Below are 24,003 nucleotides of genomic sequence, written 5' to 3'. Positions count from 1 at the left end.
CGCAACGGACGGCGCGCACTTCGCGCGGAGGTACAATTATGCAAAAATCGAGCATATTCCCTTAGATTAAGGGGTAGGTTAACCACACCTGCATGCAGAGCCAGACATACGATTAAATCCATGGGCATGGATAATGAGATGCGTGTTCGACTTTAAGTGGTGAGCCACGAGTGAGGAGATCTCCGCAACCGGTCTCTGAATCGCTCATACCTACGCGGTTCTCTCTCCTTTCCTTCTTCTTCCTTTCTCCTTGCTTTCGTTGCAAAACTCGCGAGCTGACACAATAAACGAAAAAAAGTGGACATCGATGAAAAGCCACGAAATTTCTCTGCATATTAATCAGACTTATTGGCTTACTTACAACGACCTGTTATTTCTGCTAATGCTAAGTAGCTGTCGTACAAAATACTTCCTCTCCCACTTTTTTTTAAAAACGACACCGGTTCCGTTCGAGTCCGCGTCATTTAAAATCGTCCTTATCTTTCGGCGACTTTCGTCACGTGTAATTACGATCCAACGAACGCGAAGACCGATACCCGACTAGGTAATCTAATAAAAGGATGAAGGAATTTAAACATAGGAAGAAATACCATGCCAATAATGATAGCGTTACGTCGGTCGTCATAGTCCGAGCCGAAGGACGAATGGAAAAAACGAACGATCGCGGCGCGCGGTGGTTATGTCGAGAGATGGCTGTGGTCGAGGGAACAGGGTTCTGTGGGCCTATGGGCCAGTGGAGAAAGGGTCGGTACAATTGACGAAGTGGGGGAAGAGCAGTGATGGACGGACTCGCTGCTCCCCTGGACGGTTCGGGCCGCACCAATAACTTTCCGAGACTAAAAATGGCACTCGAGTCGCGTGCTTTTCACTCTACTGTTGTTTCACTCCACACGTTCAAATACCGTCTTTTTAAATATTTTTCACGATACTCGGAACACAATCGTACTGTGACGCTGTAGATTAAAATTCTATTTATCAAATTCTATTGATCAATTTTGTAAGGTTAAAAAAGAAAGAACATGAAAATGACGACCATTGTGCGAATACTGGAGAAACCGTACGAAGTTGCGTAGTTTGTTGACTCCTAGGAAAGCGTACGAACCCCATTGGAAGGTAGTAGGTAGCATGGACGCGCTTGCAGGACTCTTGACCCATAAAGCATAGGAACAAGTTCCTATGACGGCACTCTCTCTCTCGTATAAGAAGAGAGAAAGAGAAAAAGTGAGGGCGAGGAGGCATAGAAGCGAGCCGAAGGCCGTCTGGGCGTCGTACATCAAAAAATCGTTTCCCACAGCTGAACTTTGCACTCGAAGCCGAAGATAGAACGCGATCGTCTTACATCCGCGATAATTAGTGTACCCGGACAAGCAAACATGGCAGAAAAAAGTGATTAATTTATCAGGAATCGTCGGCGGAAGACGTTCCTTTTTAGCAATTTCTTTCCTTGTCTCTTTCGCACCGCCCCCACCACCCTCCCCTCCCCTTTTCTGCTCAGCCTCTTCCTCTCCTACGACCTTGCGAGCTGCTCGCAATGATATAACTCTAATAATTTGTCCCGTCAAAGGAAGAAAGCAGGTATGTATATAATAGAGGTCGTGACCCGATGTAACGCGATACGTAGCCAGTTGCTGCGTTCGCTGTATACCGTGCCGCGCTCTCGCGCTATGCATTAGATGCACGTCCACGCGTTTTGCAAGATTACCATCCTCGTCTCGTCTTGCCTGGTCTCGTCGCGTATCTAGAAAAATGATCCGCCCGAACTATATACCGCGGTGAACACGATGGAAGTGGAACAATGCTTCTGTTGCTCCCTTTGTTCCAACGCAAGTCCCTTTAACACGTGGGCTGATTGTCTGAGATGGAAAGAACGGCAATTTCACTGGCGTTCTGAAATGTCAGCATTCGTTGCGTCGAATACGAGCAACAACGCGAAATGCCACTTCTTCCTACATTCTATTCTAATGGATTATTTTGAATGGCGTAAAAAGATCGAAGCGTGTCACGCGTTCGCACGAAGCGTCTCCAAACGTATCCACACGAGTTCCATCGTGGTGAAGAATAGCCGCACGACAAAACATACACCGACTACTTCCTCCAACCAGAAAAAGAGCAACCCGAAGGTGACTTTATTAGCATACGATTGGCACCGTCCATCTTAATGCCCCTCCGCCGTGGCCCTCTTCCCTTTCTGCGCTTCTTTGTCCCCCTTTCCGCGCGTATCTTCCAACAATGTTTATGCCCGTGTTCCCCGATGTTTAGTCGGTGCTCGCGCGATTCCGAGGCCACCGCGTATCTTTCTGCCAAATTCGATTTCTTTCGTCCGCTCCTTCGCACACTGCTAAAGTCTCCGACAAGCGCGTTCGAACCTTCCATACACTTTTACGCACGATGACTAAAACAAGCATTAACACGCTATTTATTATATATTATTTATTCATTATTTAATCTGCTAATTAATTAATCAGATTCAACTATATCGAGTTTAGTATTAGTGGCTAATTATTTCCACAGATTTGATACTCTTAAAATGAAACGTGCAATCTGATAAATAGACAAGTTTAATGTCATTGAAGAATGAAATATAAGCAAAGACCTGTTTCACTCACTGGATGTCGCAAACATCTTTTACACTGTTTATCGTTTTCGCACCTTCAGATTTCGCATGAATGCGCAAAAATATGCAATGTACTAGCAAAAGGAAAAATGTTTCCTTAGATAACAAGAGTGAGCCAGTACTTTTTGTAGCCGTTGTATATCGATACGAACCTTTACACGCCAAGAGGTGAAAGAGCAGACGATCAGACGCGTTTTAACACGCATTGAGCGCGCGCGCATCTTTATAAATTCACCTTGTTTCAGCTTGTCGAAAGTTCAACGCGTTCGATGTAAATTATTCGAGCGCAGTTCCGCATCGTTGCATTATCCCAGGCTCTAGAATTTTTCTTCGTCACGAAACGCGTACACGACGTAGCATTAGAAAGATCGCGGAGCGAATCGATCGGTCGCGGATGCGCTCAAGTTCGCGGCTAAAAGCGAGAAAGCTTTTACTTGACGATGGCTCGTCGAGGACGTCTTAAACAAAAGCGCGGTGTGTACCGGCGTCGGAACGTATTATTATTGTTCGCGTAGTTACCGTAATGATCGTCATTATTGTCATCAGCAGTGTTGCTAGGACATTCCTTCACGGTAACGAATTTAGCGAAGCTTTGCCTCGGACGAACAGGATCTTGAGGGGAAAGAGAGCCCGGCCAGACGTGGCCCGAGGGCCGCGTCCATTATTCAATAATCTCGCGAGCCAGCGCTTTTCGTTTTAACTGCAACCTTTTTTTGCCATTGCAATTGTCGGCAATTGTGCATCTTGTTAACCGAAATAATGTTATAGGAACGCTAAATTTACGCTTGTAAATAATATTACAACGATTCTATATTTATTTTGTGGACGATTTCTAAGATATTCATCGATACACGCTTGCACGCGTCTCACCACTTTTTTCCATAACTGAACTGTTTACATTCGTCTGTTTTCGAGACGCAGCGCGCACACAACTTCCACACACTGATACTCGCATACGAGTATCTTTATTACGCATCTAACCTAGTCCAGCACGTAACATTATACGTATCTCAATAGCAATATTGTTTTTGTTCGCGATCGATACGCCTCGAGTAAACCGTTCGATGCCTGGGTTCTCGAAGACAGTGAGGATTTGTCGTGCACAAAGGGGCACGGAAATTTACGAACGAGCTGGCAGTGCTGGAGGATGAAGATCGATAAAAAAGTGAGCAGTTTTTACAAAGGAGTCTACACAGTTGCCAATGGTATCCAAGCTGAACATTATCGTAATAGAAACGGCGTGCTAACGTCGAAGATTCGTCACTGCGATACCGCGTCAACTTAATTCTTCTTTGTTTTAATTATAATCCGTTTAAGGCACGAATACGTAACTTTTAATGATCGTTACATCGCACGAAGAATCGATGGACATAGGGGAAACTGATAGCAAAACGGAAATATGATCCTTAAAGAGACCACGATAAAGAATACCATACTAGCGAAGAATGATTTTGCTCGGATGGAAAGCGGAAAGAGGAAGAACCGCTGATGTTAATTTGGCCTCTCTTCCGCTCTGTGCACTCCTCACCCTCCCTTTTCTTGTAGCAATTTCCATAGCCTTGTGCGAATAAAACGCATTAAGATAGTCATCATTGGCTATTAATTTATGGCTGCGCGTATTTAGATCGACGCGATAGTATCGACTCGTTAACGCTCTGTTCCGCACCTTGTACCGAACAGATCTGTTCAAATCGAAGACGACTCGAATGAAACGGTCGACGATTTCACGAATCTGCCTATTCCCCGAACGAGAAATTCTTCCACTTGTTTTCAACATCATAGCGAAACCATCGAAAGTGTTGGCAGCCTAGTTCTTGCGCGAGAAACTCGGAAGACATTCGCGGCGGCTGGATTAAAGCAATGATTCTTAGGTGTGCGCGATTTACGCCCGCTATCTCACCTTCTAGGATGAAGAAGAGCCACTGTCGGCAGTTTGTCCTGTCTTCCGCCACGCACTCTTTATTACCCCGTTCTTCGCCGTCTTTCCCCCTCTCTCTCTCTCTCTCTCTCTCTTTCTCTCTGTTTCTCCGCGTGCACCCGCGCGCTCGCGCGATTCTGTACAAGTTCAACACATTTAGGGGGTTATCGTATTATGTCGAGTCACGAACTCGTTATAGCACGGCAAGACGGATCGGCGCTATAAAACCACTTGGTTTCAGTTTAACCAAAGGGTGCACGGTATAACTGGTTTACATTTTGCCGCCTTTCTTGCTGCCTGCCCCCTTCTACCAGAGCGAGCGCGTCTCCCTACGGTTGCACGGGAAATTTTTCACGATACCGTGTGGCCTCCAGTCTCTCTCTGTTCGCCTGCTCGAAGATACGATCGTTGGAACGGTGCAACGGGTCCACAGGAAAACGTGGATACAAGATACGACGAGAGTGTGGCAAGAGAGAGGCTCGATGAAAAAAAGCACGAGGGCGAAGAAAATAATAAACGTGCACGAAGGAATCCACGCTAATACCACGTTTGTGTGTGTGTGTGTGTGTGTGTGTGTGTGTGTGTGTGTGTGTGTGTGTGTGTGTGTGTTGTAGAAGAGAGAGTAAACGGGAGAAAAGCGTTCAACGACAGAGCAAAAGGGGAAAAGAGAAGAACGAAAGGCGGCCGAGGGCGAACGAGAGACGAGAAACGACGAATCGAAAAGGCACGGGGGATGCACGAAAAGGGGCAAGAACCTTCTCGACAGAGATACACCTACCACAACCGCGCGCTTCCTATCGAAACCGGCACTTTCGTTTCACGCAAATTTTAAGTTTCGCGAATAAATTGCTAGGCTGTCGGTCCGAACGAAACGACGCCGAAGCGAAGCGAGCCGAGCGGCCGCGCGAGTCGACGAGGAAAGGCATTACCCTGGAGGTGGTACGAGGGGCCGAAGCAAGCGGCAACTAGTCGATCCACGTGCTCGTTATCACGGTAATAATATCGACGATGTTGTCTTCGTCGTCGGCGTCTTCTTGCCGCTGACTCTCGACCGGTCAGCACGAACCAATGAAAAATACTGAAAAATTCACGATAGGATCGTGTGCACGCGCGTTTTACGTTTTTGCCGCCGAGAACGCGTGCGCGCTCGCGTGTGAATCGGCGCGCTTCGACGCGAAATCGAGCGCGGCAAGATCGGCCGTATCGAACGGGGAACGTGGGAGACGATGCCGACGAAAGGTGTAATTTTAGTTAGGAAGAGTAAGTAATGAGCAATCGACAGGCTGAACGGCAATTTCGTGGCGGCCTGCCTTCTCCGTCCGCCACGGACCAGCTATCTGCCGACTTTGTAGCTTCACTATAGGCTACGTGCATTTTTCCCATCTACACGCCACATGGAATTTGTCCCGCGTGAAAGTACCTGTACAACTGGAAGCTATCGAACGTGACGAAACAAATCGAAATGTAGAATTCTAACGAAGCAATTTATTCGAAAAATTACGAAACTGTGGTCGGAAGGCGGCGCGAGAGCGTCCGACGGGAAACGTTGTTCCACTTCTGGGTAATCGCGTTACGAAGAAATCTACTGAAATCTACAATTATTGCAATTGAATGCACCTTGGCGCGCGGTTAATCAATAAGCAGCGACTCGTCCGAAGGAATGTCACGAATCGGCCACAGGAATTTCGTGTGGTTTCGCGCGGCCATGGAAGGGCAGGGCTAATGAAGAGAGTTTCTCATTTTAAGTCAAACTATAATATTCCAAGACTAACGATATTCAAGTATGGATCATGGAATGACGCGGACGAGAAAAAGGAACTGGAAGAGAGAAATTCTTCCCGGGGGCTATGGACCATCCAGTCCTCTTACGTAAGGCTGGCGAGAATCGTTTGCTCGCGACGGATATATTCGGAAATTTAGTTTCAAGACAAATGAAATATATGGCGAATATTTGGCAGCGGTTGGTCTACTGGTGTCGAGAATGAAACAAGGCTGATCAACGTGGAATATCGTACGATAGATGGACCGAGCCGATTCCAATCTCTGGTGCGCGGAACCCGTTCCTCAGCATCGGTCGCGGGGTCGCTCTCCTCTTTCGCGCATGTGACGCGAAGCATCGCTGCGTTTCCCGGCTGCTCTGCTCGCTACCGCACACCGTGTCAGCGTTCTCTCGTAAATCCTCGTGGGCGGGGCGTGAACGCAGGCGTTTGCGTTGATGCTGTCCAAGAATAGCGTACAAAGTGTATCGAATTTGTACGATTCACCTCCCGGCTCTTCCCGGGCCCTGTTTCACCCCTTTCGTTACACCATCCGCCTGATGATATCCTTTTTTCTTTTTTCTTGTGGCCGGAATCAACTTGGCTGGACGATGCTTCAAGTAGAGTTTCTTACTCGCCGACACTCGCGGCAAATTTTCGTCGGACACACTGGCACGATAGTCGATCGGTGAACCGTTCTTTCTACAACTATCCCCCCGTTCTTTATCCTAAAACGCTGTTAAAGATCGTCCGCCACCGGAAACGAGGGAAATGTATGCACGAAATATGTCAGCGTAATAAAAATCAACGAGGTCGGATCTAAGCCGAGATAAGTGGAATTTACGATTACGAAACACGATTGAGAAGGGAACGTGGCCGACGCAAGGCGACTAGGTATCGACGACTGATCGAGCTCGACTGGTCGACGCGACGTCGCTGGAACCCGGAAGAGCCGGTCGGTTTCGGTTTAAAAGAAGGTAAAAGTAACAGTTATGTTCATTGTCGCGCCTGCCTCGTCCGGACGTTTTATGACTGTCCCTCGTAAAAAAAAGAAAAAGCTAACGGTCCGCTCTCGTTTCGTCGCTATACAAACCCTGTTTATTGGCTTGTGCAACACGGCGGAGCAACGTGGATCAAGAAGCCTTACAGGGGGCTTAGTCCTCAGGTCCGCGTAGCTGCTCTTTTCCGTGCAAAGTGTCGTGTTGGAGGACGAACGTGACTACGCGACCGTTTGCCAGTTTTATTGCCAGGTCCAGGCAAATTACGACGCCGTCCAACGACTTTTACGTCTATTCGCCGTGGCGTCCCTTCACCCTGACTACACCGTAGCGTTTTTCCCTCGGCCGGCAAAACCAACGTGCTACGTAATAAAGATGGAACAGGCTGGCCTATCAAAAACGTTTTTCGGATCGTCGTAGCTTCACGAGGATTTTCTTTTTCTCAGTCAATCGCACCAGGCTGATCGAAATAGAACGCGCGTGTGTTAAATGAGTAGTGTTCGAACGTGTTAACGTAAAATATTACACCAATTTGTTACGGAGTATCAAGCTAATGGATATATATTCGTAGGAATATAAGAAAATAGATAAAACAATTAAAATATTCCGCATACTGTCGTTCTAAAATAGACGGCCGAAGAACCAGTTTAGAAACACAGCGATAAGTATCGCGCGGCAGACAGGTACGAGGTATCGCGTCAAACCGATCCGTTTCGCCCGATGAATTATTAACTCGAAGAATAGCCAGATTTTGAAGGTTCTAGCCGATGCGTGGAATTTGCTTTCCGCGAATAATCGAAGATAAGCTGCGACTATGAGCCGTTTACGCGATAAACATAGCGAGGGTTACAGCAGCTATTCTGGCGTGCGTCGAGGAATAGAACACGATGCCCGGAAACGGTGTTTCCTCCGCATCGATACATGGATTTCCATTAAAAGTAAATACGTGGTAAGGTCGGCGCAGCTCCGGTCTAAGGCTCGCTTCGTGTGTAATATATAATATGCGGTTAGATGCAAGACTACTTTTAACCACGGCCATAAATCAAACAACCGACTCTGCGTGCATTCCTAGAGAAAACCTGCTCCGGCCCGAGAAAAAAGTCCCGGAGACCCCGCTCGAGATCTCGCCGCGTCTAATGAACGTGCCTCGTTCGTTTCCTTTTGCAAAACGAGAAACGATAGCCTATTACATTTTCCTGTGTCCGTTCGAACACCTTCCGTCAAATCAACGCTTCTCTGTTATCTGCATACTCTCGTTTCCCCTTCTATGTCTCGCATGGCGGACGCTGCGTTAATTCTAACCGGCACGTACCTCACGTGTATTACATTCGCGCGTATGAAACCGCATAAACGAATCATATTTTTCACGTAAGTCTTATTATCGTATAGGAGTAGACTTTACTTCATTTCATTAGCGTACAGGAAAAAGTTCGTTTCCTTTCGCTGTGCGCTCTATCAGCGTGGCAGCGATGATCAAATCAAGCAAGGGTTAAGGTTAAATGGTCAGCCGAATCCGTGATTGAATACACGCTAGTTGCAAGTGAAACGTAAAAGAGGAAAATTTATCCCTTCGGTCAATTAGACCTCGCGAGCGGAATACGGTGCAATTTTTAACGCGTTGACTGCCATGGGCGTCTCACCGGTGACCGGCACTCGATTTGGCTATAGCGCCGTGGTGACCGGCGACGCAACAAATATTAAAAGTACATAGCAGGATTCTTTGAAAAAAGGAAAATCGTAATAATTGTCCGCAACGCCGTGGAGGTCACCGGTGACCGGCACTCGATTTGGCTATAGCGCCGTGGTGATCGGCGACGCAACAAATATTAAAAGTACATAGCAGGATTCTTTGAAAAAAGGAAAATCGTAATAATTGTCTACAACGCCGTGGGGGCCACCGGTGACCGGCACTCGATTTGGCTATAGCGCCGTGGTGACCGGCGACGCAGCAAATATTAAAAATATGATTGTTTGAAAAAAGGACAATTGTAATAATTGTCTACAATACCGTGGGGGTCACCGGTGACCGGCACTCGATTTGGCTATAGCGCCGTGGTGACCGGCGACGCAGCAAATATTAAAAGTGCGATTGTTTGAAAAAAGGACAATCGTAATAAGTCTGCAACGCCGTCGAGGTCACCGGTGACCGGCACTCGATTTGGCTATAACGCCGTGGTAACCGGCGACGCAGCAAATGTTAAAAAAGTACGATTGTTTGAAAAAAGGACAATCGTAATAATTGTCTGCAACGCCGTGGGGGCCACCGGTGCCCGGCGACGCAGCAAATATCAAAAGTACGCTTATTTGAAAAAAGGACAATCGTAATAATTGTCTACAACGCCGTGGGGGTCACCACGGGGCCCTCGCCACGAAAAATGCCACAAGCGTGATTTTATAACTCATTTTATTAGCTGCAAATGATATTTCAACGTAATATGCATGGCACAATGGAAAGTTCACGTCGGCGCCTTGGGCAAACCATGGAAAATTCGTCTGGCAGTCAACGTGTTGAAAAGCAGATATCGGTATGATCTGTGTGTCATAACGAAAGCAGCGTTGCAACGAAGCTCGGCGATCTTTGTATCATTGTACGCCGCGAGCAGATTGTTTCGCTCGTCGTCGACGTTTTCTGCGAACTTTCAATTTAACGGCCAGATCCGGGCCTTTTTCTCCGAAATCACCATCTCGCGCAAGAAGGGCCTGTAAAAATGACTCGGAGGGCCCCTCTCGGACGGCTCGAGCCTTCGGCTACTCTCCAATTAACCCATATATAGATCCCCTCCCTTTCTCTCTCTCTCTCTCTCTCTCTCTTTCTTGCTCTTCCACTCTCTCCGTATAGGTTGGGTAAAAGGAAATCGAGCTGGGCTCGTTTGATCGATCCTTTCCGCGACTTGCATCGGCGCTGCCGCCACGATTTCCCTTGCACGGGAACCACAGATCGAACACGACGCACTCGTCGAAACCGAGTATCCCAGATCGAGATTTCGAAATCGCGATACCAATGCGCATATAAGAGAAGGAGAGGAGGAGAGTTGGCCTCTCGAAAGGCACGCGCGAGCTCCTCGAACCACCGCTATTATTACGACGTTACGTGGAATTACGGACGCCACACGATCGTCTGCATGCACCATCTTATTACAAGATCCTCAAGGTCTTCGTCAAATAATCCGCGTTTTCCGCGACAAGCTTGGTCGTCTGCAAAAATCGTGGTCGCGATCCTGCAAAGTTGTTTGCCTCGAAAAAGAAAGAACGCGATAGAAGAAGAAACAGCTTTCACAGGGTTGGTATGTCGCTATAGGTAGAGGAAGCGGATTGAAAAAGGGACAGGGTGCGTGTGTGAGGGGAAAGCGAGAGAAAAGAAAAATCGCAGCAAGCCGAGAGCGACAGCGTTACGGTAGCCGTAAATTTCTTCGGCTAATGGTGCACAACAAACGCTTGTCCGTACCTAAGCTCATAATGTCCGTTCACGCCGGCCTAATATCGTTCCCGGCGTTTAATAAATATGTCGCGCAGGTAATACGTCATAACTTTTCCACGCGTCGCGATCTCGTGCAAGCGGTCGCGCTCGCGCAACACCGTATACCCACACGCACGAAACGGCCGTATACACGCGAGTCTACACGAGCGGCGACCGCACGAGCGATGTATTACGTTGATATTCGTTGAACGGTTACCGCGTAATGTCACTGAGTTATACGCTTCTTAACCGAGACTCTTAATCGCGGGATAATGTTGTCCCAGCTCTTTCTTTCGCTCCTTTTGCTCCTCTTTCTCCTCCCCCCCTCCCCTCCTACCCCATTCGCTGTCCCCTTTTCTCTTAACCCTGTCTCCGTCTTTCTTTTTCACTCTATTCGCCGGTTGATACACACGACGCCGCGCCATGTACGCATACCGATAAAACATACGCGCAGTGTCTCGCGCACGTGACGAATGCGTAATTTCGCCACGGACGAATGATTGTCCGTACGTTTTTAGTAGCACAAAAAGGACTCCATGGTTAGATACTCGCCCCCTCCCGTACGGCGACCATGCACCGCCGCCGTGTAAAGCATTCATTGAGTGGAAGTGCAGTGTCGATGGCGTGATTCACGCATCTGGAATTCGGTGGCGCTTCGAGAAAATTAATTAAATCCCACTGATTAATCCGCTCCATCTCTCTTTATCCTCTTCTTTCTACTTTGCTCTCGACTTGATCTCTTTCTCTCATCGGACGCTGATCGACGGCACGTACGTTCCTGACTATTTCTAGGTTACGGAGATACAGAGGAGACCGCCGCCGAATGTTTATACTATTAATCGCGTTGTTCGCACAACACGATTAATATGGCCGGCAGGTAGTAACGGTTGTACCGAGAGCCCGAAGGATAAGCGGCCGACGAGTCGTTTATGCGCGTCCGCTTAAAAACGCCAGATAGAATCGTACATCATGGAGCGTACGACGGGAAAGAGGCGGTAAAATTAAGAAATTTTCGTTCCGGCGCACAGCGACGATCAAGCAATTATTTTAAAAGGTCAAGAGGTTTCAGCTGGATAAATTATGTCCGTCGTCCTTTCCCACCCGCGTCGGCGGTCAATAGCTACGAAATAAACGTTTCGATTCAGTTCCCGCAGTTCACGGGACTAACTTATGCCCCGTTAAAACGACGGCAGATCGTACGCGTGAAATTGAGGAAAATGCGGAAAGCAGCGTACATTTACCGGCTGATCGATGTAACGAAGGAAACGACAAGGAAATAATACGAAGTAAACGTATACATAAAGAGTTTGTTACGTAAACACACGTACAAGGCGACAACCGATAGCTGGAGAATCAAAAAGGAGAAAAAGCGTGTTAAAATGCGCATATTACGACTGCGTTGTTCGTACGTTCTGCCTACGGTAAAATTCACGAATGCTGGCTACACCACGTGTCCCGGTTCGCTCGAGATAAAGTGTATCGATGTCACTGGCAATTAGCCGCCGCTCGATATTCATAACTTTTTTACGCTCGTACCTTTGGGATTGGTAGAACCTGACCGGAATGGAGAAGGCAAGGAGCAACGGATACAAAAGCATTTTACGGTCAGATCGCAGAGAGAGCTTAGGCTGGCAGGTGGTGTTTGTAATGGCCGGCCATCGGCAGACCAGGCGGCAGTGCTATAGGCAGGTTTGCCGTGGTAAAAACTGTTGCGTGAGTTACGAACGTCCGAGTCTATTTGCGGTATCGACGGGTCCCGATTACATCGACGCGTATTAATTGAATACGCGCCACAACGACGACAGTGCAGATGGCGCCGAAACGCTGCAAGAAATCGGGACACCGAGGAGAGAAACGGCGAAGAAACCGATCGAATATTCTTTCCAGTACGCACGATCGCGCCACATTGCCACGCCATACGCCTGCTCTCCTCTCCTCTCTTCTCTTCTCGGCGATCCGTTCGTTGATAGAAACGGTACGATACAGTCGCGCGATGCGGCGCGATCATCGATTTCAACGAGTTCCACGTACGCCGAAGCACCGTGTCGAATCCCTAAGTAACGCAACGATGGAAGATCGATGGGAAGAAGAAACGTTTAGCCAACTCGATGTATGTAAATTGTTTCTTTTATCCACGAATCCACCATTTCTCTATCCTCCTCTAATAAATAACGCGCAATCGTGTTTTTGTAGTCCGTGTGAAAGTATTCGAACGATTCGCGTGACGCTTTACGACAACTTTGTAGGATGCCGATGCGTCTTTCCCTCTTCGGACGTTCATTTCTACATGGTAATTTTATTTTCGTCCTTTGAACGGCGAACGCTGCTCATGCACGTGGTACGTCTTCATCTGCAAGAGCAGAGGCAAGTATTCCGCAAAAACGTGAGCAGGAACACTTTTTGATTCAATTATTTTACCTTGTATCCTTCTTTGCTTGCGGGCACACAGGTATACATATCCTTTGTCTGGCGGTGTAGTCGTTCCGATCGTCGAGCACCTAAACACGTTCTTCGTGCCTACGAAGCGCGGCCGATCCAAAGTATGCATTATCTCAGCCTGCAGCAGTGAAATGGCAGTCTGCTATATAGACGAGCAAGAAGCCGAACCAATCAAAAGCGCGGCGTTTCTGTCGTCAGCAGCCTTGAAATCTCCAGCCGGCGATCAAACGAATTTCCCTTTTTCCATCGTGTCCTTCTATTTAGCGTTCCACCCACCGGAACGCTTCCTGCTTTTTCTCGTTTAACGTCCTGCACAATGAAATACGTCTCGTCGACGTGGTTTACAGGCGTTTTCTTTCGTGCCAAAACACACGGGTCCATTAGTCTAGCCGCTAGCGCGATATAATGATCGATAGAGATCGAACTGAGGCAAGAGCCTAACTACTCGGCAGCCTGTCTTCCTCTGTTCTTTGCGGAAACAACAATCTGAGAAACACGGGGTAATTGATGAATAGCCATTGACAACAAACGGCACGCTGTGAGAGAGGATTAATCCCGGGCCACGACGGCGATAACTCCTCCCGCATGAAATTTGCAAAACAGTCGGATAGCGTATGAGCTGTTGCCGGTGTGTAAAAGCTAGCCAGCGCACACGAGTTCGTACATGCGAACAGCTCGTCCATCAAATTGAGAACCCTGGTAGGCAGCCGCTATACGCTGCCGGCTGAACGTGCGGCGATCAGCACCTATGCTTTGCGCGCGCGTTACGCGCCACTCACGTTCCTTCGCTTCTTTTCTTCCACACAGCTCGTAGGCACCGATAAACCATTCCTATTGTTTACCATCGAGTCCTGTGTCGTTTACTGTCGTGGAACGACGGCGATCTCTCGCCGCCTCTCGATAAAGACGTAACCAGAGACCATCGTCGTCTTCCAAGCCGTCGTTTGTTGCCCTGCCTATTCACCTCCTCTACCGCAACACATGTACGTGTGTCCTTCTCTCGATCCTCGAACGAGATACCGGTGTAGCGTTCATACACTAATATCGCTCTGTTTATCTTATAATCGTGCTCGCATACATTTCCTGTCCCTGTCGCGATGTAAACATACTGCTGCGTCCTACCTTTGTTTCCATGTTTATAGCGTGTTCGATCATTTGTTTTGCTTTATGGGAAACGAACTTTACTTCAGTGGCGTTCGCATCGTCTTCATCGTCGGTGTCCCAATGAAGGAGAGATAGGTTGGAGCAAACATCACGCTAGTCTTTTCTATACGAAGAGAAATAGAGATAATCGGCGCAATAATATTCTTACGTGTTACGGTAAGTGATTGAAATAATCTTCAGCGGTAACTGGCGGTAGATCGTATCGAAACGGAATCGCGATTATTCCGCGCATGTTAAGTTCCGGTGAACGTTGACCAGCGCGTTACCAATTGCGTGAAATAATATTACGGACTTTTATAAGTGGCAAAGCACGTTGTCGGTAAGAGAAAAACGTGGGACAGGATGTAAGTGATTCGACCGATCAGAAATTACGCTTTCATGCGGTGAATCTGCAACGCCCGTGATTAATACTCTTGAAAATTTTCACGTTATAACGCAGCAAAATATAAAAGTTGATCGACGATACTCGGGGTTCAGGGTGAAATTATGCGGTGGGGCATATGCAAATTGCGAATATCCCGATACATTTTGATCGATGTTTACAATTACTTTTAATGACACGCTTCTACGGCATTTTGTCTCACTATGGCCGACTATGGCCTTTTTTCGCAACAATGAGCGCACTGCCGCACGGCATGTTAATGAACGCGAATTAAAAATCAATCAACGAAATGTTACGTACGGAGAATATCGAACAACAGCTTGTAATCTCGCGCGATTTAAAACTATTTTCACGAACATCTTTGCCCTATCCTTTATTTTCTCCCGAGTAAAACACCAACAATTTCAATTTTTCTGCCTAGTGTAAAAAGGAAATTTACAACAAAAATGTTACTACCCTCGTTCGTGACGAGATGCAGGCACAAACGTTACACGTTCGATGACGCAAAGAAACGACTTTTTTCCGGCTACGTTAACCACAACCTTCGCATTTAACTCTCGTTGAATATATAAAACAGACTACATAGCTTTCTTCTTCCAATCACGAATTCGCAGAAAATATGCTCCTTTCGCGTGTCCAACGTATGTACGTGGTTTCAGGAAGTCTGGGTAACGTTACAAAATTTCAACGACAATTATTACGTAATACTTGCAACGAAAGGAAGAATACTTACAAGAGCGAGAAATTGTTCGCTATTCTTCAGTCGTATCATTGGCAAAAGTGGCGTTTGAGGAATTCAACGAGGCAAGAGCAGGATGGAATCCCGATCAAATGTGAAGAGCCACGTAATTTTCAGAGACCCGAATGTTTTTTGAGCGAACAGTACGCAGAAGCGGCGGGCGTGGAGAAGGGAAAAGGGCGTAGTAAGTCATACGGAGAGGCTCGTACGTCATCCTCCATCCGGGCCAACGGAGCAACACATGGAAAGGGGCTGCGGAGCCTCCATACACGACGAACGCACCTACTTGGCTTGCCTCTTTAGGTCGAGGTTCGCTAGTGTTCGCGTACCACCACACACGTTCATAACACGCACTCACACGCTGGTCACTCGTGTGCCTCGATATGTAGGAGAGGCTGAACCACTTGGTCACGGGCGTGCAACACGCACGCCTATATTCGACGCAAAGTCCACGATCCGATCTTTTCAATTTTCCAATTGTAAATTAGCGCCTTAAATGGTTGGTAAAAAAGAAGGCGTCGTAGAAGCGTGAGTATACGGGAACGAAGCGACCGGAAACATCGACCACTCATCAAGAGGGAAGTTCTCTCAGCCATGTTTGTCAGCCATTGAGGTATACAATTTTGAAAGATACGAAACAACTACGCGTATGTTTATGCCCGTATGATTATTAATTATTAAACATTTTTCAGGCTCCTATCGAGGATAAACGTTAGAAATAAACGACCAACGAGGGAAAATTATAGTGGAAACATAAGGAAAGAAAGTGAGTCGATTATTGTTATTTACGAGACGATTCGGCAGCAAACGATAATTAGCCGGTCGCGTGAAACGAATCCGTAAAAATCTTCCGCCCATAAATGATTTGTACAATGAACTTGCCCGTGTTTCTGTTCCAGCAAAACATTCCTACCACACACGAAGACGCGGAACGATCTTGGTCGATACACACAAAGATATGTGCTCTGTATTACCGACGAGCCTCGCAGCGACGATAGCGGTAAGCGCGGAGGCACATAAGAGGGAGGGGTAAACGAGCCGAGCCACGATTTCGTCGTCGTAAACGTCAACGTTACGGTTACAGCGTTGTTCCTAGCTGGTTTATATTGAACGAGGTTGCTCCCCGAGGTACGTAACACCTACTGGCAACCGTCGTATCGTCGAGTAGCACCATACTCGTTTCCAACCCGACAGAGAAAGAGAGAAAGAGAGAGAGAGAGAGAGAAAGAGACAGAGAGAGTGAGAAAGAAAGAGGAAGAGAGAAGCGGGTGAGACCACGTGGCTTTTACGCGGGAATCCCACTGCTTCGGCACAAGAGTTCAAGGTTTGTTAGCTCTCTATCCGTTCGTACACGGTGCCGAGACTAGACGAACCGCCCAATAAAGACCGCCATAACCACCACGCGATATCGATGCGCGTAAATCAAAAAAAGAACACGGATATACAATACCGGTTCGTTGGACTTCTAACACGTATTTTGCATTTTTTTAATCAATTTCGGAGGGTCAGCCTTACGAGGGAGCAGAGTTGGATTATCGAACGATTTGATCTTCACGGTACGTTTCTGCCAAGAACGTTGATATTTCTTTTTCTTATATTTTTTACCGTTCAGTCCATAATGAGAAACACCTATGCCTTATTTATGAAATTAGCATTATGCTTAACATTCATAAAATCGAACTTGTGAGAAACGTGAGAAGCAGAGTCTAAACAAGGCTAATGAAAACAATTAAATAATCGAATCGATGTTTTCCTTTTTTCTTTTCTTTTTATCACATCGATGGATTATCGACCTCTCTGAATTACCGTGAAGACGGAATAACAGCTGAAATTAACGTTGGCAGGAAGAACGCCGTCGGAAGACGAGGCAGTTTTACAGAAAATAAATGAACCGTGGGGATGTACAGAGATAGTATTCGAAGCTCCGTCTTCACGCCCTCTAATTACCTCGTAGACGCGGGCCAGACCCTTCAATGAGGGGCCATAAATTTTCCTTGCATTTGGAAACAGCCCCAGAAACTGATACCGCCGGACAGAAAAGCCTTTTGTGAATCGAGTCTATGCGTCTTGTAAAATTGCCATCCAGTGGAAGAGGAACGTGCTCGATAAATGTAACTAACCGTTCAATCTTACGGCGCGATAATTGTCAGATAGATATGAGCGATTCTCCTCTCTCTTTTCATCTTTTCTCTCTTTTTTCCTCCGTAAAACGTTATCTAAGTAAACGTTGTCTATACAAATAAAAGCATGGCTCTATATCTACGACGATTCATTATACACCCGATAGCATATTATGTTGCTTCATTACCGCAACATTAATAAGAGAGACATTTACATCTGAAAACGGTGGCGATACGGACGCTTCGCCGGCACCCATAAATCACAATGAATTTCAAGCGCGTGTACCCTTTGATGTTTATCACGGCCAATGATACAAATGCATTCCGTGCAATCAAGTTTCTTCGGCCGATCGTGAGGCGTACGCGGCGCGGTAGTTCTCTCAAGAGCGTTAATGTTGTCCCGAGATCGTGTTCCCGTAACACCAATCCGCAATAAAACGAACTTAATGATACCGTGTCTATCGTTACTGATTTGTGCGATTTGGGCGGTATAATCACTTCTTCAATCACTTATCGCATACTAACCAATGACGTTTAACGTGGATACCGTTAGAAGATCGATAAATCATCCTATAAGATATATCATCTTACGTGTTTGTCGTACGACCACCACCACCACCACACTCATATTCCTCGTACAATACTTAGAAAAACTATCACCTTGTAAAGAAGGGGCCATATTTCTCTCACGTCTTAAACTTTCAGACGAGATATTCGAAAGTTAGAGACAGGAGAGGTGAAAAGTAGTTTCTTGTTTTTTTTTTTTTTTTTTTTTTTTTTTTTTTTTTTTTTTTTTTTTTTTTTTTTTTTTTTTTTTTTTGGTAAAAACACGGAGACAGAAATCTTTATAGATATAAAGATAGTAAATAGTTGTCCTCCGTCGTTTCTAGAATCGGTGTTTTTACCATGTTTGGCAAACCGACAGCAATAACCCTCGTGGACGGATCGGTTCCTTAGGTGCGTGTCGATAAAGCTAAATTATTTATTGTGTAGGCCGTAGCAACGAACACCGGTGGAGGACATTGATGGCTCTATATTTACCAGGAGACTTTAATCTACGACGAAATAATCCATAATCCTGTATCGATAAATTTTGCTACGCGTGTATCGATTGTAGCCGGCGATGTTGAAGAGCACTTGCCGGCTAGTGCTAAATGAGTCAACGACTTTCGATTCGCGAGAGCATAGAGAAACCTGTTCGACGAGAGTGCCTAGCCGATCAATCGCCTTTTACCATTCCTACGATTCCTCCTACGATCGCCGCATTCCGTCGTATCGTCGACCCGATTTGCACACTCTCTAATCGCACGATTAAATCTTCCGTGTCTCCTCCGCGATAAACGCAAAAAGGTAATGGCAAACCGTTTTCCGGCTTTGTCGATCGAAGAGGCGAAAAACGAGCGTGTGCGCGCGCGCGCGCGCTAGCCGCACGATTCATCGACTATAAATCTTGTTGCAGTTATTGAATGGAAGACGCCGAGTTGATTCAGGAATACGCGAGCAAAACGACGCCCGGTTGAGAGGATTCTTTGCTCCGGGCCGTGAGCCGGTACCGTGGCCGAAACTTGACGTTAGATGGAACGAGAACGATGCAACACCGCCGCCTCCTTGAATATTAAATTCTTTCTGCCGTTGAATTTAGTATTTATAGAAGGACGTAAAGAATAAGGTTCGTTCAATAAAATCCCGTTTCTTGTCTTTGAATAAGCACGCGCCTACGTCACGAAAGCTCATAAAATAATCTGTACACCTTTTGTATGCATAAAGAGAGAGGTTCTCCTCTCGCGTGGTTCTCCTGCGGGAGGAGGAAATAAAATAAAAAAAAAAAGACAGAAAAGGGAGGAAGAGTACAACGGCGGGGCCTTAAACCGGACCAAAGGGCGCGAGAAGGAGGCTAGGAGAAGAAGATCGTAGGTAAGAGTGAAACAGGACGGCGAAGAATGAGAGGTAACGGGGGTAAGAAGAGAGGACCAAACTACGAAAGACGAACGGTCTAAGACCCAGCTGAGTTGGTGTAGAGAATAGGCGGTGTCGAAAAAGCGAGATAGAGTTGGAGAGGTCTGGATCTGCCTACGACAAAGCGAGACCCAGCTAGGGAACCTCTCGGCAAGGGGGACAAAGACATCGCTAGAAACAGCTGACTACCGGAATTCGTGGTTCCGGAGGGGTGAGTACGACGAGGAAGGCACTTGAACCCCAATTGGACGAGGGCTTCCCCATTATACTCGACGTGCCCAACGATTTTACACGCACTTGACTCCATTCTATCTATCCACCAGACGTAACTTTATCGCTGTACGACCGAGTTTCCACGATCTGACGTTCGTTTTCAACGTTCGAACGCGAACTGCACGAGAATACGCGACGTACGGGCAAACGTACGACGGCCGAACGTACATGATACGTAGAGCAAACTACGATTCGCTCTGGCTTTCTCAGAGATCGGAAATAGATCTTCTACTTTTAGCAAATACTTAACAGCGAACGTAACGAGTATTCTAGCTAACATACTGTATTAATCGAAAAACCCATTTGGCTTGCCTCGTACGTCTCACGGTCGAGTCTACGAATTGATACGCGAAACTAAGAGGCGCTCGAGATCGATGGAAGATGCGGGGAAGATTAATTTTAGCGAGAGACGAAATTCTCGAATGTGAAATGGAGACCGTGTGCGCGCGCTTTTTTTACCAACGACCCCGGGGGGGTGGAAAGAAGGCGCGCGCTCGAGAGAGGCGCCTCCTCGGACAAAGAGGCAGACGCGCACGCATTAATGATAACTCCAAGTGACACTTTGCGCGTCGCTTTCACGCGGATGAGTTAGTTATTACCGATACCCCCGTCCCCCCTGGCACGCGGTGCATTCATTCGCGCAGAAGGCAACGGAATATTTTTAGTTGGCTGCCAACTATAAATCCGTTATCTCGGCTACGCTTCATGACGGATACGTCGTATTTCAATCGACACACAAATAGACTCGACCGAAAAAAATTACGACCAGTTTCGACGTAACAACACAACAGCAACTTACATTCGACAATAGTATACAGCTCGTGTCTTCTATTTTTCAGAACGGAACCAAGGGGTGGAATGATTTGTTTAGATATGTATCGGGTTAGCGAACATAGAGCGGGGTTTTCGCGTTGAAACCCGTGTCGCTCCCGCTCCCGGTTTTCCCTCCTACACGAGATACAATGGAAGGACGCGAGACGAAAATATCATGAAGAAAATCGAGGAGAGACGCGATACGAACTATCGGATGCGTAAGTTTCACGCGATTCGAACGTTGACCGTGAAACGTTCGACGAGGGCGATTTAGCCTGGCGTATAATGGAGCTGGGTAAACTCGATCCACCACGCCTTTCCCGACCACGTGGCCTTCTCTACACACTACCGACCCGTTGCTGTTCTCTCTCCCCTAAGCATCGTATGGTCGCTTCTCTATATTTCATCACGGTTGTTATGATAATCGTTGGACGAGAGAGAGAGAGAGAGAGAGAGAGAGACATTTAGAGAGACAGAGAGAGAGAGAGAGAGAGAACTTATGAATGTAAACTCACCTGCTATAGCCATCCAGGGGTAGAAGGTATGGTTGGTGGGTTGCTGATGTAGTTGCGTGGCAACCGGTTGGCTCGCGGACGAGTTCAAACTGCAGGTGTTCCAGGACGACGTGAGGGACCTCGAGGAACTGTTGTTACCAGGACTCGATGCCGGGTCGCCGCCTACGAGACCACCGTAGCTACCAACCCTCGTCCCTTCTGGAGTGCACGCCGAAGGACGGACCACCGAATTGCTCTGACTGTTCGACCCCGAGGTCGCTGACTGCCAAACGTCCTTGACGGCCGCGGCTGCCATCACCGCAGCGTAACCATTCTGATGCGCCGATGCCTGATCTTGTTGCTTACAGTCCTTGGTTGCTGTGGTCGAATAGGAAGAGGTGGTGTGTCCGGTCGCCTCCGGTGTCGTGGAGTAAAGTTTGCAGGCCGTCGCGACGCTCGCGTCGTACGGCGAATCTTGAGGTGGTCTCGTGTTCGTACCTCCGCCTGGATGTATGCCCAACGACGAGGACGTGTGATGATGATGCTGCGTAGATGCGTAAGGTGACATACCCAGGCCGAGAGGGAAACCTCGATAGGCCGCGGCTGTGGCGGGATCGTGATGTTGACTGGCGGCTCCTGTCTGATGGTGGTGACTTCCGTAGAAGCCACCCGCAGTCTGCTCAAAGTACGAGTTCATTATCCCGGGTATTTTGAATCACTTGCACTGAAACACCGCCACTCGAGAAACAAAAAAAAATAACACGCGAGGGCGAGCAGGCGAAAAGGCAAGGGCCTCGTGTTCGCGAGACGACTGTTCTCCGTAGAGATCTCTTCGAATCCTTCGAGAGGACGGAAAAAGGAGGGCCGCCGAGTACACGATCGTGTGTTTTGTTGCGTGGCCAGTCACGAGCGATGTTAAGAGTCCATGCTCCGCGCGACCCGTTATCTCGTTCGCGTTCTCCGAGTTGGTGGAAAAGGTCCGTTCACCGTTCGAAAGGCACCCCGACGATCGTTGGACGAGAGGCGAGAATTGTCGAGGCGATGTGGTCGTGGTGGTCGCTGTCGTTCCTACTCCGTGTGTGTCCGGTGGTGGTTCGCGCCAAAAGGCGTGAGGTAGGCGCGTCGCGTCGAGCACCGATACGCTGTTTGACGCGGCTGGCGACAGGTGACAGCGTCGACGAGGGACAAGCAAACGGGCATTAAACCGTTTTAAGAGGTCATAAAAGTCATCGGTAGGTATAAGCGGTTGCACCCAAGAGTGTCAATGTCAGTAGGCCGTAGATGTATAATTCCGAATGGGACTCATGGCAGCGGCGGGGGCTTTTATGGGCTTGTTATGGTTACCGCTACCGGCAAGTGTGTAAACCGGCGGTCTAGGTGGTGGAAACGAGCGATGATCGTTAAACCGTTACGACGCAATAAACCGGGGTAATAAGACGGGCTATAAAACTGGCTGTGGGTCTCTCTACCGCGTGCGCGCCCGTCGACGGTTCGGTCGGCCGGCACGCGACGATCTCTCCCTCGCGAAAGACCTCTCTCTTTCTCCTCTGTGCGTCTGTCGTATCGAAATGATTTCTGTGCGATATGATATTTCTCGCTGTGTTATCGGTGACACAGGCCCGGGGCCCCGTGGCGTGTCTCGTAAACGTTGGTCGTACTTTTTAAAAGGACCGAAGCGACCGCTCCGACTCTGTCCGCACTGCACTAGCACTAGCCGAAATGTGACTTCGCTGATGACTGCGAGGTTCGGTACGAAGCGACGTACGAAGGGGATCGTAACGAACCACGGTATGCCAGTGCGGTGGTCCACGGCACACTACCGCTTTTCTCGCGCCCCGTGTACCGCCACTCTGTACCGTCCTCCGTCTCTTACTCGCTCGTTCGCCTCCTTTCCTCTCTCTCTTTCACCGTCGACCTCTCTTCCTTCCACCACCGACTTTCCCGTCTCTCTTCTCTCGCTCTACCTCGCTCTTTCTCTCTCCGTCACTCGTCCGCCAGCCCCAGCGTTTCTCCTCTTTCTCTTTTCCACTATCATTCCCTCTCTTCGTTCGTGAGCCGCGACCGTCTCACTCGCGCGCGCACACTCTTCACGGTTAACTCTATTGTGCGAACGAGGAACGCGCGCTGCTTTTCCTCCTTGTCTTTCACGCGTCGTTCCCCTCTCCGACGCGATAACCGACTTCTCTCGCTTGCTCCGTCGTCGCTCGGCTCCCCCTCCCCCCCACGCTACGCCCCCTCCACGCTTATCCACTCGCCCTCTCGATCCGTCTCGCTCCACCTCTCGACAACGCGTCGCGTTTCGTCTTGTCTCTGCCGCGCTCTCTATCACACACCGGTTCCTCTCTCTTTCCTTTCCTCTCGATTAGACTACGCAGCGCCCCCTGTTGATCGTTCGAGTAACTCAACGACGTGCCGCGAGATTAAATTCGTACACGTTGCTGGTGTGCTCCGCCTGGTATTGTACGTACGCGTTTTCGCGTCTCAGCCACCAAAACTAGATAACAGGGCGAAGAAAAGATCGACCAGATCGGAAGAAGCGCGAAGAGAAGCCGATGGGAGAGGATCGCCGGGACGCGAGAAAATAAAAGGGTCGGAAACGGCGGATAACCGATGGCATCGAAAAGAGACGAATACATGTTGCCGCTACGTTGGGGTGTAAGAGGTACGCGAGAGTATCGAAGCGAAGGTAAAGAGAAAGAGAAAGGCAGGGGAACGGCGAAGGAGCGGCAGAAAGAGAGAGAAAAAGAGAGAGACGGAATAAGATGCGAAATTGCGGCAGCTAAGAGGGAGACGAGAGGTGCTAGCCCGCGTAGATCGGACTGCGAGGAGGAGGGGGAAGAAAACAGGGTGCCAAGGGAGGAGGTTATGCTTAAGGACCA

At 48.1% G+C, this 24,003-nt stretch overlaps 1 protein-coding gene and 1 long non-coding RNA gene across 4 annotated transcripts in view; one reads left to right on the top strand and one right to left on the bottom strand.

Moving 5' to 3' along the window:
* The window catches only part of LOC122577274 (homeotic protein ultrabithorax), a 140,645-nt gene extending 117,223 nt beyond the window's left edge, over positions 1–23,422 (bottom strand). For all 3 annotated transcript variants that reach the window (XM_043748499.1, XM_043748500.1, XM_043748501.1), the window contains exon 1: positions 21,146–23,422. In XM_043748499.1, coding sequence (XP_043604434.1) covers positions 21,146–21,821 — 676 coding nt within the window. In that variant the 5' untranslated portion in view covers positions 21,822–23,422. The remainder of the gene's footprint in view (positions 1–21,145) is intronic.
* On the top strand, positions 14,363–19,569 carry LOC122577278. The gene is made up of 6 exons (XR_006320194.1): positions 14,363–14,503; positions 15,389–16,081; positions 16,161–16,234; positions 16,368–16,596; positions 19,048–19,257; positions 19,356–19,569. It is a non-coding gene; the product is annotated as an uncharacterized LOC122577278 (long non-coding RNA).
* Positions 23,423–24,003: the final 581 nt, after the last annotated feature.

Source organism: Bombus pyrosoma, linkage group LG18, assembly GCF_014825855.1.
Source record: "Bombus pyrosoma isolate SC7728 linkage group LG18, ASM1482585v1, whole genome shotgun sequence".
In the NCBI taxonomy this organism is placed as follows: Eukaryota; Metazoa; Arthropoda; class Insecta; order Hymenoptera; family Apidae; genus Bombus; species Bombus pyrosoma.
The sequence above is the reverse complement of the archived record's forward strand: the minus strand, read 5'-3'. Positions and strand labels throughout refer to the sequence as shown.